The sequence below is a fragment of the Parus major genome, chromosome 2 (assembly GCF_001522545.3).
Source record: "Parus major isolate Abel chromosome 2, Parus_major1.1, whole genome shotgun sequence".
Lineage (NCBI taxonomy): Eukaryota > Metazoa > Chordata > Aves > Passeriformes > Paridae > Parus > Parus major.
In genome coordinates, this window is record NC_031769.1 from 148,150,616 (window position 1) to 148,168,084 (window position 17,469).

A 17,469-nucleotide genomic window follows, 5' to 3' on the forward strand; every position below is an offset into this window, starting at 1 on the left:
TAATAATAGGTTACCTGAATTAGGTATCCAGGATCAAATCAATTGGTACAAACCCTGCACAATACATGAACGTAGACTTTTATTTTTTTAAGTTATTTAGGATTGTGATTGGGTTCACCCCCCTCAACCACCCCACCATGGCCACACAGTCCTGTGCAACTTGGTGCAGAGACATCAGACTGTGGCAGAGAAATGGGATTTAACCAGGAAACTAAATAAAGATCTCTCCAAGGAGACACAACTGTACATCTTGGCTTTCCAAAGCTGGTGTGCTTGAGGCTGCCCTGGGGGTTGTCATTCCCCACTGCCTAATGGGCAACCACTAAATGTGGATTTTTTCTTCCCTGGGGAGGACAGGGGCAATGTAAAGACAAACTAAAGAAGGCTCAGAATGTATTTCAAATGAAAAGGATCACAAAATCACAGAACCACAGAATGGCTGAGGCACCAGAGTGGGGCCATCTGGTCCAACATCCCTGCTCAAGCAGGGTCATCCCAGACAGCACAGCACAAGGTTCTGCTCAGACTGCTCTTACACATCTCCAGTGAGCTGGAGCTGTTGTTCCCAAGATCATTTCGGAAACACATTTGCTACCATCCTTCCTGAACATCAAAGCACAGGAAAAGACCAAAATATGTTTGTTTTTTTTAAAAAAAAAAGAGCTCCCTGCAGGACAAACTGTAGTTTTCCCTAATTTGTCCTGCTGAATGCACTGAGATCCCTCGAGGTGCAAAATGAGAATTCACAGTGGAAGATAATCAGTGTGAGAACTTTCTCTGAGAGTTTCACCCTTAGTAATGGACACAAGTCCACAAAGCTCATCCATGGCTGCTCAGTGAACCACAACAGAAATTAGACAAACACTGACCTCGACCTGCTCCTGTAAAACTGTCAGAATTTCTGACTTGGAGAGCTGAGACATACGTGGCCACCACTGTTTGCTAACAGAGGTCCCAGCCTCAAAGCACCTGCCCCCAGCAGGAACTTTAGCCCTCTTTTTGCACTGTTAACTCAGCCATAATTCCTGCTGTACTGCAACCCAAAATCTATCCTGATAAAATTAGCCCAATCCAATTAAAGGACAAAGTATAGCCCTTAATTAAATGTTCTGATTATTCTGAAGCCCTCTTTTCTTGGTTCATCTTGAGTTTAGGTCTGTAAAAGCATACAAATTAGGAAGGTCTATCATGTTCTTGTTTTACCCATTTATCGCTTAAATTTAACTAACAAGATTTTCCCAAAAGCGTAAAAAGGGAAATATAAAAAGAAAAATGTGGGATGTCTAACTTATTCAGGCCTCTTTTTGTTCCTTTTATTGCATATTTTTACAGAGCTTTTGAAAAAAAAAAAAAAAAAGGGAATAAAAATAGAATGCCCTCTTCAAACTACATCAAGAACGTCCAGATACTTTGATACAGCAAAAATATTGAAATAGTTAGAAAAGGTTAACAAGTTATTTCCTTTTGTCTGCCTATTATTCTCTCTAATGGTAAAGCTGAGTGTTTTTTGCCTGTGACAAATTCCAGTTTCAGTTTTGCATGCACTGAAGGAGTTGTTTTGCTGCAGAACCCAGCTCAATTAAAGCAGCTCACCACCAGCTCTGATGTGGAAGACTCACTGGGAAGAACCCAACCATCAGCCCATGAACATTAATTAACTCTAGTAATTTTCATCACCAACCATACAGATTTCCAGCTTTTCCTTCTATCGCTGATTCCCATCTTTAGAAATCCTTAAATTTCCCCCGTTTTTAGCAACTCTGTACTGGCAGAAATGTAAATCAGCATTTCCTTCGTGTTGAGCAAGGCACAACGCAAGGATTCTGCACTTCCAGCTCCCAAAACCGTGGTGGGAGGAGGACACTGACCTCAATTTGCTGAATGGCCTCTTCCCGCTGGCGGATGGCTTCCAAATCTTCCTCTGTGATTTCTGAGAGCAAGGCTTGGTCCTGGCCCTGGCTCTGCCACACACCATCGCCTCCGTTAAAGATCTTCTCATCATCAGGCAGGTCAGAGAAGGGGGTCTTAGGGCTCTGCTGAGGTGGGAGAATGGAAAGAAAGCAAAGGAAGTGTAAATGTTTTCCAGTTTTACACAGCTTTAGTGTGAGGAAAGAAAAGATTAATATAACAGATGGCACAAACAGTGATGTAAAGGTAAAGAGGAGAGAAGTTAATTACATGAGAGGAAGCATTTCGAGTCTCAAACCAAATGTTAGGACCTGAAGTCAGATCTCCTGAGCTACTTTTCGGCCCCAGTAACCAACTTCAATTTTCCACAGTTCTGACAGAACAAAATGTAGATGTGCAGCTGAAAATAATGCATTTCTCTTGTTTGATTTCCCTGAAAATTCTTCCAGAATTAGACACTTTCACAGGCACAGAGAAATCATTTGAGAGACTCATTTGTTTCAAAGACTTTATGATCCAACTTGCAACATTCAAAATACAAAGGTTAAAATCTTCTCCATTTATGAGATTAACAGTTTAAGAAAGGGGAAATCACTGCAGTGATGTGAGTGAAGAGTGATCAGCCTGAGCAACTCACAGGTTTGTGGTGCTCACTCTGTGGAGATGACCTGGTTTTTCTGACACATCTGATCACAGTCACAGAATACAGAATGGTTTGGGCTGAAATGACCTCAAAGATCATCTCATTCCACCCCCTGCCATGGGCAGGGACATCTTCCACTATCCCAGGCTGCTCCAAGTCCTGGAACACTTCCAGGGATGGGGCAGCCACAGCTTCTCTGGGCACCCCATTCCAGTGACTCACCACCCTCTGATGAAAGAAATTCTTCACAATATCTTATTTAAATATCTTATCTTTCAGTTTAAAATCATTCACCCATGGCCTATCTGCCTGTTTAATAAGCTTCTCCCCCTCTTTTTTAAAAGCCCGTAACTTGTTTTATTAAGTCTCATTGTTAAAAGCCCCAAGACACCATTTTCTTCTATTTTGGGGGTTGCATTTATGTTCAGGTCCAAATTTTAAAACCCTGTTCAAGAACCCGTTGGATCTGCACAGGAAGTAGGGGCAGAGGTTTAACAAGGTGTTTTCCACCCAGCCTTTAGGTTCTGTGCCTGTGTCAGGTTCAGTCCTGACTGGATTTGAAGAATGAACTGACCCAAGGTTGGTTTGGAGGCTGAGCTCAAGCTCTAAACTAAGAGGTTGAAGGCTCCAACCTTACAACTGCATGAGGATCCAATTTCAAACAATGCTCATGGTCCTCTAACCTGGTCTTGAGCTGAGCTTTGACTCCTAACCAAAAGTTACAATAAAAAAGCAAGCCAAGTTCTTCTGGTGCTCTGAAGCTGAAAGAAGAAATGGTGGTGGCACACCTTGACCTGGACTTAAACGTTGTCAAAGCCTCTGAAAGCTAAAGGAGAAAACAACTGCTCAGGGGGGGATGTTCAGTTCTCTGAACCTTGGTTTATCTGAAGCCCAAAAACTGGGAGTTTTGCCTGAAAAATAAAAGCCTCTGCTTTGCTTTTTCCTTACTGAGGAGACATCTTCAAAAGTATTAATTCCCCTGAATTCCCACAGCATGGACAGAACGTGAGGTCATGGGGAATTTAAATGGAAGGTCACGACTGGAGAACTGGAAGGGCTGGGAGGACTTGAGTCTGGAAATATTTCTTTAACTCTCTAACTCTGATTTAACTCATTAAAAAGTATGCAATTCCTGTATTTAGAAACAAAATAATTTTTGCATTTGCCAACACTTAGACTTTTTCTTATGAAATTAATTCATTATTATTGTTATTATCACCATACCTCGTTGGAGATAAGGAAAATAACACAAGGTGGTGAAGGAAGTGGGATGATGGAAAAAGTAGAAGAAAATAGGAAAATCAGCAGCAGTCAAATATCTTTCAAAATATGAACAGAAGACTAAAATCTTTTACATTAATGTATTTTTTTCACCTTCTGCTTTCCAGGGATCTACTGAGAAAGGGTGTGTTACAGGAAGAAAATCATCATTTAAAATTAGGTTAAAGATTAATTTACACTTTATAGGACATATTTTAATAGGACTAAGATACTCTGGGGGTGTTTTATTCTCTAATTATTATGTGCCTTGGACACTAACTTCCCTGGTAGAGTGTTTCAGTGCCAAAAGAGTGTATTAATGGACTCAGGAAAAAAAAAACCTTGGGGTATTCTAATACTTCATTTAGTGACCAGTGGGCTCAGATGAGCAGAGGCAGACTGCACATGGCCAAGTGGGCTGGAAGATCCCAATAATCTGCCTTATGGAGACACAGAAAAAGTGTTCTGATGAAATTTGTGTGCTCTGGTCACAGCAAGGATGCTGCACCAAGGACCTCAATGCCCATAAATGGACACTCAAAGCCATGCTTGCCCTGTGGAGCTCTGAATTTCAGTGGAAGAAGACAAATTTACAAGTGTTCAAATGTTTCCTGTTCTGATGTGGGAGCACAGGGATAACAGGAGAGGCAGCAACCAGCTCTTCAGATTGGGTTAGTCCATTGAATAAAACAGCTGTACTGTAAATATCCTTTATCTTGGCCTGTGTCAACTTTATTTGTCATCTTCACTTGCTGGGCCTGGTATGTGTAAATAACACGTCCCTCCTGCAAATTACTCAGAAAACACATTGCAAGGGCTGCTGCTCAGCCATCTTTTAGAAGAAAACCAGCAATCCATGTGTTTAAATAGGTAAAGGTCTAGACACAGATCTTTTTCTCTAAACAAAGTAGTGACCTAAGTTAATTTCAGAGCTGCTGAAGGCAATTAAATGTGTTTGCATCCTTAACATCCTCTGAAAAAATCCAACCATGGCTGCTGAATGAGTAAATCAGCGAAACAACAGGATGCAGAGGGGCTGATATTTCCTTCCAGACGTAAAAATGGACTCCATAATAATGTTAAATACAGTCACCACGACCTGCTACCAGAGTCTGTATGCTGTGCTAACAAATAAAAGTGATTTTGTGCTGTCCATGGGACTGAGTCCCTCATTTCTGTGATAAAGTGAAAAAATCTTAAATCTAAAACTGTGAAGAAATCTAATCACTGCTAATGCTTCTGATTGAAAGCTGCATATAGCTGGGCTTATCAGTGCTCTTCATTCCCTTCTGAGTTATGTTCATTGCCATGTCTGACAAAACACTTTATTTATAGCAAGGAAAGATCAGATGGAGGGCACTCGCTGAGCCTCCACAGATAAAGTTCCCTTTGACACTGCACTGGAAGAGGCCATAGCTCCCTGTACAGACATTTCCACAATAAATTTGATTTAGTGCCAAATTTTATGCCCTGCAAATCTCTGTGTAATTTTCTGTCGGATTTCCTTTCATAAATTGTTAATTGGATATGTTTGAAGTTGTTCTTTTGTTGAAATTTGCCTCTGGCAGATTTTTGTCAAGACGTATCTATAAACTGAACCCTTCCAATGAAGAAAAAAAAATTATAGCAGGGAAAAAGTTGAGTATATCTGATATGCTCAGTAGTTCTTATAAAACTAAATCCTTAGGACTGAGGGTCATACCATGCTGTTGTTCATCATATCTGAAAAATTATGCCCAGGCACAACATTTTTCTTGTTGGATAAAATCTTTTCACCAGGATAAAATCGTTGCTGCTTACAACTACATTTTTTTATCAGATTTATTCTACCAATGGGGAGATGTTATATGCAGCTGCTGATAGGGAAGGAAAAAAAAAATAAGGTTTTATCTGGATGGTGACAGCTTCTGTCAGTGCCTGTATTTTATCAGCAGTAAAATCTTTGCCTCAAAAAGTTGCATGTCTGAGACCCCTCCAAAAGCAACCCCCTCCCAACCTTGGTCCTGCCTCACTCCCCATTTGTCTATCAGAAGGGACAGAATATCACAAATTTGACAACTCTTGTCACAAAAAGTCACCACACAAGGGATTGAAATGGCCTCTCTCCTGGCCCCATATGGTCTTTATTCCACAGAGAAGCAGAAATCTGATGGGAACTCCAGCCAGTCCATCTCCAGAGAGTTGGGAGTCTCCTGCAGCAGTGAGAATGTCCTGGCACCTCCCAGTCCTGCAGCTCTTTTTTACATCCCTAACTTCAATGATGACAGTCCTGATTGCCAGCTACAAGGCTGTTCCCTTACCACAAGTTCAGGGCATGAAATATTGACTGGAGCTGGATGAGAAATGCCTTTTAGCACCAGAGACATTTTTTGTGATTTCAAAGGAAAATTTCCTCTCCAATCCTCCCCAAAACCTGACGATAAAGACAAAAATTATACAACAGAAACAAATAGGGATACACACACCTTCCTCCAGCTCAGGTGAGTACAAGATGGATAATAAAGGTGAGAAATAAGATGAGTCTCTCACAGTTTTGCCAAAAAATAACTGTAAGAGTTAATGTGAATAACCAAGATTTACTGAAGCTGGATTTACAGGCTGCCCACCAGGTGAGTGACACCACAGGGACAGGAGAATGCGGGGCTGAAGAAGACACTCACAAATTCTACTTTCAACCTCGGCATGAAGACAGTTAAGAAGGAAACTTGATTAAGCCTGGAGTGAGACAACAAAAACACATTTCTACACCACCTCCTTCCACCCCAAACTCCATCAGGCTTGTGTCCTGGGGAGGAGGGTTTTATTTCTGCGTGTGAAAGTTTGGGAAGAGGATACAAACATCTTGGGATGGATGTGACAGAGCTGTTGTCAGAGGGGGGAAGGGGAGCAGCCCTTGGAAAAGGATCTGGTTGACAGCAAGTTCCATTTGAGCCAGCAGCTCCTCACCTGGACTGAGAAACTAATTCTGGAGAATAAGAAGGGGCACAAGTTCATTTTTCTCTGACCACTACACCATTCACACACACATTTCAAGCATCTGGAGCATTGATGGGCTGTAGGGCCCTGGAGATGCCTTTGATATGAACAGCACCATTCACAAATTCCTTGTTACCTCCTGGTTTATACGAGCACAGGTAAAACCAGTCTCACTTCTCTGAGCTAATTTTGTACTACAGACTGCAGGCAGTTCCAAGGAAATCTTCTGCAACCATGAAAAAAGAACATTTCAGGGCTTCTATATGACTCAGGGAGGAAACCAAGGAAGGTTGTTCTATCTTTCCCAATCTCCAGAAGCCTCCTGCACCTCTAGCAGGGATATGGCCAGCTCCAGCAGCAACCACTACACCTCCCACAGCTCCTGCAAACTCTCACATCTCCTTGGGTAACATTTGGCTCTGGCATTCAAACCGAATGCAAATGCAGAGATGTTTATCTCTTGCTTTATAGTACATATAGACACATAAACAGCCTTTATGAGGATCTCCTATTCTCAGCAGCATCCAGGCTCAGAGATCCACATTTTATTGCATGTAGAATAACGAGGCTGGAGTGTCTGCATTAGAGATCAATAAAACACCATGCATGGAGTGCCACAGTGCAGAGCACTGCTGGACTTCCCCTGCCTGACACATTTCTGATCGCAGGTTGGCACTGAGAAGCTGCCTGGGACAAAAATGACACAGAACAGCCAGTTTGGCCTGACTATCCCCAAAATACAGCCAGGTTAAGGCTGACAGATAAATCGGATTAGATCATATCTCTCAAACCATCCTTCCAAAACAACTAACCTTGCAAGCTTAATGAGATTTAGAGCTGTACCATGCCAAGCAAAAGCCCAAAGCAATTACAGGTAGAAAGGCCTCAGGCAGGCACAGAACAAGCAGCCTGGGACTTCTAAATCTTTTAGAGGAGAGAAATAGTGATATTACAGTTTTGCATTATCTTTCACACAGAAGATCACAGCAGTGATTGGTAATCTGAGCTCTGTTGTCTTAGGAGAGGAGCTTCCCACAACAACTGGGAATGAAATGCATCACAAGAAATCACAAATTAACCACTGCCTGCTCTTCCTTTTCACTCAAAAAAAAAGCCAAATTTAAAATTACCACAACAAGGACAACTTTCAGTGTGTTGAATCCTTCCTGCATGCATCACTGATACAGGCAAATACACAAATGGATTCAGCATTTTCTTCAACTTATGCAAATTTGATTACACTGCACCAATGTAGCATGAGAAAAACCAGGATGGGAAAATTAGCATAAAGGGAAGTGTTGAAGTACATTTTTATTTAAATTAACTAGAATACTTCATGTGTTTCTGTCTCCACTCTTGATCAAGGTGTTTACTTTTGAATGAAAGGAATGTGAAATTGAGCAAGAAAACCTCCCTTTCCACCAGTTTCCTACTACAGAATCTGCAAGAAATCACTAATTTTAGGGAAAATGTATTAACAGAAAGTATTTTGGTAGTTTGCTTTTCAGCATTTTAAAATTTACTCATTCAGGTGTCTGCAGTCATGAGGACTGAGAAAATCTTTTCAGTTTCCTGGAACTAGAAGAGACTAAGTAATAGAGTACCTAGTTCATACCTCCTACTGCTTTCTTCTTCTTTAGCTTGCCTTCAAGACTTTATTACTCCACCAAATTCATTCTAAGCAATCCTGACCTCATCACCCAGGGCTGTTTGAGTTCAGAGTCGATCTTACTGTACTCAGGGTGGGAGAATTAAATGACCTGTCTGTGGTAGATGAAGAAAAAGAAAATAAGCCAGGGGCCCGAGGTTTAGCTCTCTGATAACTGATGTGCTTTTAAGAAGCACAGCACATTTTCTCTCCACAGTGAAGACCAAATTTAGGAGGAATTCCCTTCCTACCAGGCTTAGATGGTGGGGCTGACACAAATTTTGCCCATGGAGATCATCAGCTTCTAGGTCAAACTTCAGTTGATCATGAGGGCTACGCTTTGCCATGTACATGTTCCAGCCTGTCTGATTGAAGGAAGGAGCAGCTTGTTCTGTTCCTATTTCCAGTCCTCTTTTTCTTCCCTCTTGATTTGGCAACTTTACCATGCAAATAGACAGTCCCACGGCAATGTGAGTTAAACAAAACAGTGAAGAGAGGCAGACATCTCCCCTCTCTGTAATCCAACATGCTCTGCTTTTCAAACCCATTTCACTGAATGACTTCAGCCTGCCTGCACCCTTCCTTCCCAGCTGCCTGGGCTGCCACCACCTTCAGGTGGCATCTCCATATACACCAAGCAAGTGGATAAACATTCCTCAGCCCTGTCAGGAAGGAGAGCATTCACCGGCGTTTTTATAGCATCACAACACATTCCTAAAGCTGTTCCTGCCCTTTCCTATCTGCCTGTGCAATATTCTCAGCACTCTGAGTCTCTGCACATCCCTGCTGGCACCAGGTTTTGGCTGGCAGTGCTGTCTGAGAGCTGAGCTGAGTTGTTCCTGGATGCTGATGCAAGGCAGGGACTCGGTGCTCGCAGCTCCCTCGCCGAGCAGCTGAAACCCCCAGCGTTTGTGTAAATGGCCCATGCTTGAAAGAGCTCACAGACACATCAAGACTGTCTAGAAAGTATCGTGTTGTCGCTGCCTCCCAACATATGTGCTGCACAGCTGGTGAGCAGGTTCCTGCTAGAAAGGCAAACAAGAGGGAGAATGAGTCACTGGCTCATCCATTAACACCCATCTAGTACCAAAAAATTTAAAATAGTGAGGAGTCTTTTTTTTCCTGGGTTCACACAGAGTCAAGAACCAAATTCAGCTTGATTTCTTGTAGCAGAGACAACCCCTAGCACGGGCACAGTGCCACTCTGGAGCAGTGGAAAAACAGAAAGATGCTGGAAATAAAATGTGTGTTTCTTTCTTTAAAAAAATAAAAAATTAAAAAATAGACTGCTTTTGTATTTTGCATTTTGTTTTTGGACTGCTCAGACAGTTTTATTTTTAGAAACATGTTTGACTCCTACAAAACTCCATTGGCATCATATTTTTAATCTCTCTTTGTTCCTGGCCTTTGGACTGTTCAGTGTCCAAGCAAATGTTCAAAGCCCGATATGGAGAATCACTCTCATTTAGTGACTTTAAAAAATGTCTGCCCATTTTACAGCCCCTGCACTGCCAGAATGATTCTGCTACTGCCCAAAAGTCTGATCCCAAATTAGGACAAAAATCAGAGGAGTCTTGTCACCACACATTTGGAAGAGCCTTGGAGGGGTGTTGATGGGACAACACCTCATCCCACACCAACTTTTGGCACCATCCAGAAAACCATCTCATTTTGCATAGTCATGGAACCAGAGTAAGGTTTGGGTTGAAGGGGACATTAAAGATCATCTCACTCCAATCCCTGCCATGGGCAGGGACACTTTCCACTATCCCAGATTGCTCCAAGCCCTGTCCAACCTGGCCTTGGACACTTCCAGGGATCCTGGGGCACCGTGTGCCAGGGCCTCACCACCCTCATACTAAATAATTTCTAATACCCAAACTAAGTCTCCTCTACTTCAGTTTGAGGTCATTTGTCCATTTCCTGGTGCTCCAGGCTCTTGTCCAAAGTCCCTCTCCAGCTCTCTTGGATTCTCTTTAGGAACTTGAAGGGGATCTAAGATCCCCTGGATCCTTCTTTTCTCCAGGCTGGACACCCCCAGCTCTCCCAGCCCGGCTCCAGAGCAGAGGGGCTCCAGCTTCCTGAACACCTTTGTGGCCTCCTCAGGACTCACTACAAATGATCCATCATCTTCTCATCTTGGGGGGACACAGAATTGATTTCCTGTTATAATTTCCCCATGCTTCAAGCCAAACCTTTTTTTTTTTTTCCCTTTTCCTCCAAACATCGGATGTTACAGCTCAAGGGACACAAGCCAAGTGGCAATACTGGGATGAAATAAAGACACTTGGAAATTCGAATTTTATTACACAGAGTTGTCTTTCCAAGTGTACAATTATGGAAGAGCACTGCACAGCAGAGCCCAGTTAGACAGGAAATTTTACAATTAAAAGGTTCTGTAGCATTTGTTCCTAAAGAGCAAACAGTGAAAAAACAAAGATCACATTTTCAATTAAATTGGTGAAATGGCTCCATCCCTCTAAGTGTTCCCACTAAAGCCCCAAAACATCAACAGCACCTTCCCAGCGCCCACCTGTCCATACAGGAGGGGTTGATGGCTCCTTCTCCTGGTCAGTGTTAATTCCCACCCAACTCAGTCTAATCTCAAGATTAGACTGTAAACAACCTTAAAATATAAGTTTAACCTAAGGGAATGAAATGCTTGGCCTGATTTCTGAGTGCTCTGACAGCAAGGACTGACATGGACAAGAGGACATTGTTTTACTGGAAATGTTTAACAACAGTCAACCTTATTCAGAGAATGTGAGCTTCAATCTCCAGAAAAATGAAGAGTGACAACTTGAATTTCAAGTCAAATCAAGTCAGAACATTTACTGGTTTAGAGAAAAACACAAGAACAGCAGAAAGAAAATTATATTCTTCCTCAAGAATAGTGATATAGTTATTACAGAGCTAGGCAATGTCTCAGGGAAGAGAAACTAACGCTATTAGGGAAATTTAGACACAGAGGTGTATCTGGCACCAAAGTGCCTGCAAAGTGAAATAATGAAAATAAGAAATGTAAGCATTGCTAAAGGGAACAAAATCCTGCTTCTGAGTTTGTCCAGGGAGAATGAAATAGGGACAATTTGGCAATTTGCTAATTCATCCTGTATGAGTTCTTTACAGGGCAGGATGAAGTGAATTTAACCTTCCAAACGGTGACAAGAAATAGGAAGTTTCAGGAAGGGAAGCAGTGCAGAGCAGGTTTATTATCCTCAGGTGCTCGGTGCTGTCTCGGTGATATATGCTCACAGAGATGTTAACCTTTCCTCATTCAGTCCCACACCACCCCATTAGCATTCAGGCTTTCATGAGCATTGAAAAGCCACCTAAACTGTTTCCAAAATAAAGCATTCAGCAAAAGGATTAAGGTAAAAAAAATGTTGAAAGGTTTTCAGCTCAGCGCCTCTGGAACGTGACATGTAACAAAATCGTCCATAATCTGCCCATTTTTCCAGTTAATATCAGGACAATGTCTTAACTGTGTCAGAGGCAGGAGAGGCCAGAGATAAACATTCAGATAATTTCTACCACAGATTTTTATTGCACTCTCATTATTATTTATTTTACTTCTGTTTTAACTGTGCTATTGACTTTGCAAACTGATGGGGTTTTAACCATCCACACAAGTGTTCTTTATTAGTTCTAGCACTTAACCTACATGTTTCTTTCCTACCATCAGGCTATCCTGGCTTTTATCATTTAAGTCTGTGAATAATTCACCTGGTCTCCATTTGTATTTTCACCTTGAAAGTATTTATAGACTGTAATCATGTCTCTATTGATACTTTCTTCAAGACTATTTAATTTAGCTCCCTCATTTTCTCATCTGATGTTTATAGACTACATACCTCATGTTATTTTATTTGTGGTCTTCATGTTCTTTTTTGTTCTCTATATACCAAAGCCCTTCCCAAGCCATAAACCCCAAGATTTCATTGCTTGTGCCATAAAAATATATTTCTGATGGAAACTTCCACCCAAAGAGAGGAGAAATTTTGTCGCATGTTTAAGTCCACTCTCAAAAATGCTGCATGGGGCTTTGATTGGTTGACTTGTTGCACCTTGATAATTTTCCTAACTATTTGACCCAGTCCCAAAGGACTCAGATCCACTCCTACAGTAATAAAGAAGTAATGAACAAATCCTGAAAGGCTGGGACACACTCATTGGATTAAAATCATATTTCACTCCCTGAAAAAGACCTCTGTCTGCAAGCCCACATTGGAACAGGATTCTCTCCGTGGAAAGGTGAGTTTTCTGCTGTTCCTCTGAATGTTTGTGTGCGTGAAAATGAGATTTTTTTATCACATAAAGCCAGGTTTTCACTGCACAAGAGTCTCCTTGCTAACACACATGGGTGCAGACACTGCCTCTGAACCCCTGAATTCTGGAGGGACAAAGGGATCACAGTGAACTACAGGAAGGGTGCTTGAAGGGAATTTATTTCCTTCTGCTCCCTGTCTACTCAAAACTGTGAAGTGGGTTTCTCCAGCAGGAGATTCAATCTAATAAAGTTCTGCCCTTCATTTTTTTGGCCTTTTCTCCAAACTGGCAATAGAGCTTTACCCTGTCAGAGTTGCCACTTTGTTCCATCAGACATCAAGTGTCATCCAGAGAAGGAGGGATAAATTAGGCAGCTGCTGGTTCAGGACTGGTGGTATTGACATGTAAGTGGGATCCCTCTTAACACCAATTTGAGATGTTTGCACAGTGGATATCTTTGTTTGAATTGATCAGGCAAATTGAACTGCCAGAAATCCTCTCCAACTTTACATACCCACAGTGGAGGCACTGACCTCCGAGCTCCTGATTAAGACTCCCACTATAATCAATGGAGACGTGGTCAATAAAGTCAATGGAGATAAAAGCCCTGTTCTCCAGATTAAAAAGATTGACAGCTACTTAACACAAAACTGTGCCATAGACTATAAAGGGAGCCTTGAATGTCAGGCTCAGAAGTAGAGATTTACACTACACATGCCCAGCTGTGGCCAAGGGAGACTATGGGGAAAAAAAACCCAAACAATCCAAAACAACATTAAAAAACCCCAAAAAAACCCTGACCAAAAACCACTTTTTTTTTTTTTTTTACAGAAAATAATATATCATACTTAGCTCAGCTGAGTGTATTGAAATGTGTTTGTTTCTCCCAGCTACCTGTAGAAAGAGTCTTGTCTTCAGAGATAGAAATCTGCACTGTGGAGGAATTAACAGATTCCTTCAGCACTCATGGTTTGAATTCCCAGTAGATTTATCAGGGACTAAGTGAGGGCAGAGAGGCAAGACAGGTCTGGGGTGACACATAGAAAGCTGCCTCTTGAATTCCCTCTTTGTGGAGAAATCCTGTTTTCTCCCACATGCCACATGTAAGAGCAGAAAACGTGTCTGCAATCACCTGGCCAGTGTGACAAAGAAGTGACAAAACCACCTCTGGTTTACTGATGTGCAGATTGTTTATTCATCTGTCACAAAGAATGAATGACCTTCCGTCTCACCACACAGAGGGCAGAATCATGTGAAATGTTCAACTTATTTTGACAATTTTCCCTCAGCTGGTGAGGATGGGAGACAACCTGCATCTCCCTCACAAACCTGGTTTTTAATAGACTTAACAGCACGAGAATATGAAGTGATCTAAGCTATGTATTCACACTGTATGAGATCACACTGCATCAAAACTTTGATAGATGCCCCTGCTGTTTGCTCATCCTTAAGGAGCAATGACCTGGACATTAGCATGTCTAGTAAATTGTTCTAATGTGTGGTGAAAGGGGACTAATGGATACAGTAATTGATTGTTTGATGGATAGCTGGGGAGCCCTTTGATTATGAGTTTTTGCTACGGTCCAAGACATTTTCATTCTCCAGTTAACCCAGAGCTGATTGCTTGCATGAATTATCTCCTTCTCTGACTGCAAATATCATTCACTTAATAAATATTTCATTAGAAACAAACCAGTGGTGGGGAGAGGGGAGGAAGCAGATGCTCAGTGCTGTGTCTGTTGAAGACATTACAGAGTTTACAGAACTGACACAGAGATTATCCATGAGATGTGCTCGGGTCAGACAAGGGGTCTTTGCTTCTCCAGGATTTAGTGCTCAGAAGCAAGAAGAAGCCTGAAGGTCAATTTAAATCAGTCAATGGAGGCTCAATATGGACCAAGAAGGATGAAATGCAGTGCTGAAGCCACTGTGTAAAAGTTGGTTTCCTCACAAATCCCACCCTCCTCTCTCCCAAACTCCAGGCTGAGCTTTCATGTCACAAGGAGGGACCCTGACCAAGAAATAGAATATCAGCAAGAAAACATTTATAATCCCTGGGATTCCATTGGTGAGGGTAGAATTTTGATCCTAGTGAAGGTTACAGAAAAATTTTCCTGCCTGTTAATGCGGTTTTTTTTTGATCCTTTATTTTCCCATGTTGTCTTCTCAAAAGTTAATTCTACCTGTATTTGGCTTTTGATATTTAATTATTCAGTGACACCTGTACTGAACACATTTGTTTCATTTCTGATGGTCACTTTCCAGCATGACACTGTACTTCTGAGTTATGAAGATCACTACTCTTCTCTGCAAGGAGAGTTCTCCTAAAGGGCATTGCAGAAATCAGGCAGAAACAGATTTTTTTTTAACCATTCAAACTCCCCATTCTGGATCAACCCTGTTTCACATCTCTTCCAGTTTTCAAATAAGAAGACAGCAATATTTGCTGAGGACAATTTGGACTTCCACAGGCTCTAGTGAGGTGAGGGATGTCACAAACTAAGCTGGAGCCACAAGAAGTTTGTTACAACATGAAGTCACTACAAAAGCTGATCCCAATTCACCTCACACTCTTCATATGCTGAAAACTGCAGCAGTTTTAAATCCTCTTTCATTGAAAAATTGTTGATGAGCAAAATACATAATGTTCCCTATTACTCTCCACCTTGTGTATGTCCCCTGGGCATTGAGACTCTCTTATCTTGCTTTCCTAGCTGTTCCTCCAGCTTATTTATATTGTTAGTCTCACAATGGGTATCATTATGTCAATAAGCACAATTTAAATATTAATCCTATGGTTATGGGCAGAAATGTAACTGATCATATCTTATGCTATAAAAGGGGAACGTGTGGCAAGGAAATGGCTTCAGTGCTGTTTGCTCTCAAATGCTTTTTCAAGAATTTTACAGAGGGGAATGACATGAACAAAATATGGGGGGAAATAAGAGGAGGTGACAAAGGAAGAGGGACAACCAAACAAATGAGAGCAGGGACTGTGCAAGAGTGAAAGAAGAGCACAAAAGGTGCTTGGAAAGGGGACAAAGAGTAAAGAAAACTTGGAAGTGAATTGAAAGGGAGCCAAAGGCAGATCCAGGTTACCTTCAAAATGCACAGATCCCCCAGCCAGGCACAACAGGAGCTGAGACAGGACCCTCACAGGGACTGAAACCCTCACTAGTGCTGATATATTTCAGCAGGAAGGGTGAGAGAAGGAAGGCAGAAAATCTTTCCAAACACAGAATAGCCATTATAAAAATCTACACATTCCTGTTGTGTTGTTCCTCTTTCATTACCATACACAGACCAACTACTGGGGAGCAGGAAATTTCATTTTTAGACAAAAAAGATTTCTCTTCTCTTGAAGAAGCATTTGTCACTAATTTCTGAAGATAAACCAACATCCTGCCCACATGCTGGAAAAGAATCTTTCTTGCCACAGGGTACTTCTATTAATAAAGACAAAAATGGGTAAAAAAAAAAAAAAAAAAGAGAAAAACTGAAAAAAACTGCTTTTCCAGAAAACTACTAAACTCTGTATTTATCTGAGATCAGACTGAGCTAAAAACTGTTAGCACAGTTACTGTTGGACACATATTTTTCCACACCAAATTGTGGAAGGTGACTGAGTCCACAATACCCCTGAATATTTTATCATAATCACGAGGCTGCACACCAGCTTTCTCCACGGGAAGCTCTCCCTGAACCACTGACACTGCCTGCTGAGGGAGGTGACACTTTCCAGCAGCACAGGAGCATCGATCTGGCTCAGCATTTTGAAGTCCCTGATGAGTTTACATTACCTTTCTGCTGGAGTCCTTCTATTTGCATCCACTGCCTGTGCTTTTACCCCTGCTGCTGCTCAGCTCAAACACAGCTGTGCTAATACACCAAAGCCACACAGATAATCCCTTCTCTCTGATCTGTTTTCAGGTCTCATTTGGCAAACGGAAGGGGGTGAAACCAGTGGGAACACAGAGGAGAGACGAGCCCTTGAGGTGTGTCCTGGGCCAGTCTCTCCCAAGGACGCTGATGCAGGCTTTTGTTTTGTGAGAATCACAGAATCACTGAAGTTGGAAAAGACCTCCAACACCATCAAGTCCAACTTTTGAACAATCACCAGCTTGTCAACCAGGCCAGAGCGCTGACTGCCATGTTCAGTCTCCTCTTGAACACTCCCAGGGATGGAAGTGAACCACCTTGGGCAGTCCCTTCCAATGTTTAACAACCCTTCCCATGAAGAAATTCTTCCTGATGTCCAACCTGAGCCTCCCTTGACAGAGCTTGAGGCCATTTCCTCTCATCCTGTCCCTTGTTCCCTGGGAGAAGAGAGCAACCCCTGCCTGGCTACAACCTCCTCTCAGGGAATTGTAGAGAGCAAGAAGGTCCCTCCTGAGCATCCTTTTCTCCAGGCTAAACACCCCCAGCTCCCTCAGCCTGTCCTCACAGGACTGACTCTCTAAACCCTTCCCCAGCTCTGTTGACCTTCCCTGGACATGCTCCAACCCCTCTTGACCTGAGGGACCCAGAACTGGACACAGCACTTGAGGTGTGGCCTCACCAGTGCTGAGTACAATCATTGCCCTGGTCAAAAAAAGAAACCACTTGGCTGAGTTTCTCAAAAGGTTCTGATCATTCTTAGAACTCACATCCTGGAGGCCCAGGTATCTTTCCAAGAGGAGCTATGATAACTCAGTTGTCCTGGATGAGTGCAACCATTGGGAACTCCATCCTGCCGTCCAAAAAGTGTGGATTGTGAGGATGGAGA

The 17,469-nt window shown here is 42.2% G+C and overlaps 1 protein-coding gene across 13 annotated transcripts in view; it reads right to left on the bottom strand.

The window, feature by feature from the left end:
• TSNARE1 (t-SNARE domain containing 1) overlaps nt 1-17,469 on the bottom strand; it is a 449,947-nt gene that overhangs the window by 213,137 nt on the left and 219,341 nt on the right. For 12 of the 13 annotated variants that reach the window (XM_015619054.1, XM_015619058.1, XM_015619062.1 and 9 more), the window contains one exon: nt 1,869-2,036. In XM_015619054.1, coding sequence (XP_015474540.1) covers nt 1,869-2,036 — 168 coding nt within the window. The remainder of the gene's footprint in view (nt 1-1,868; nt 2,037-17,469) is intronic. The other variant, XM_033512481.1, reaches the window with a different exon arrangement.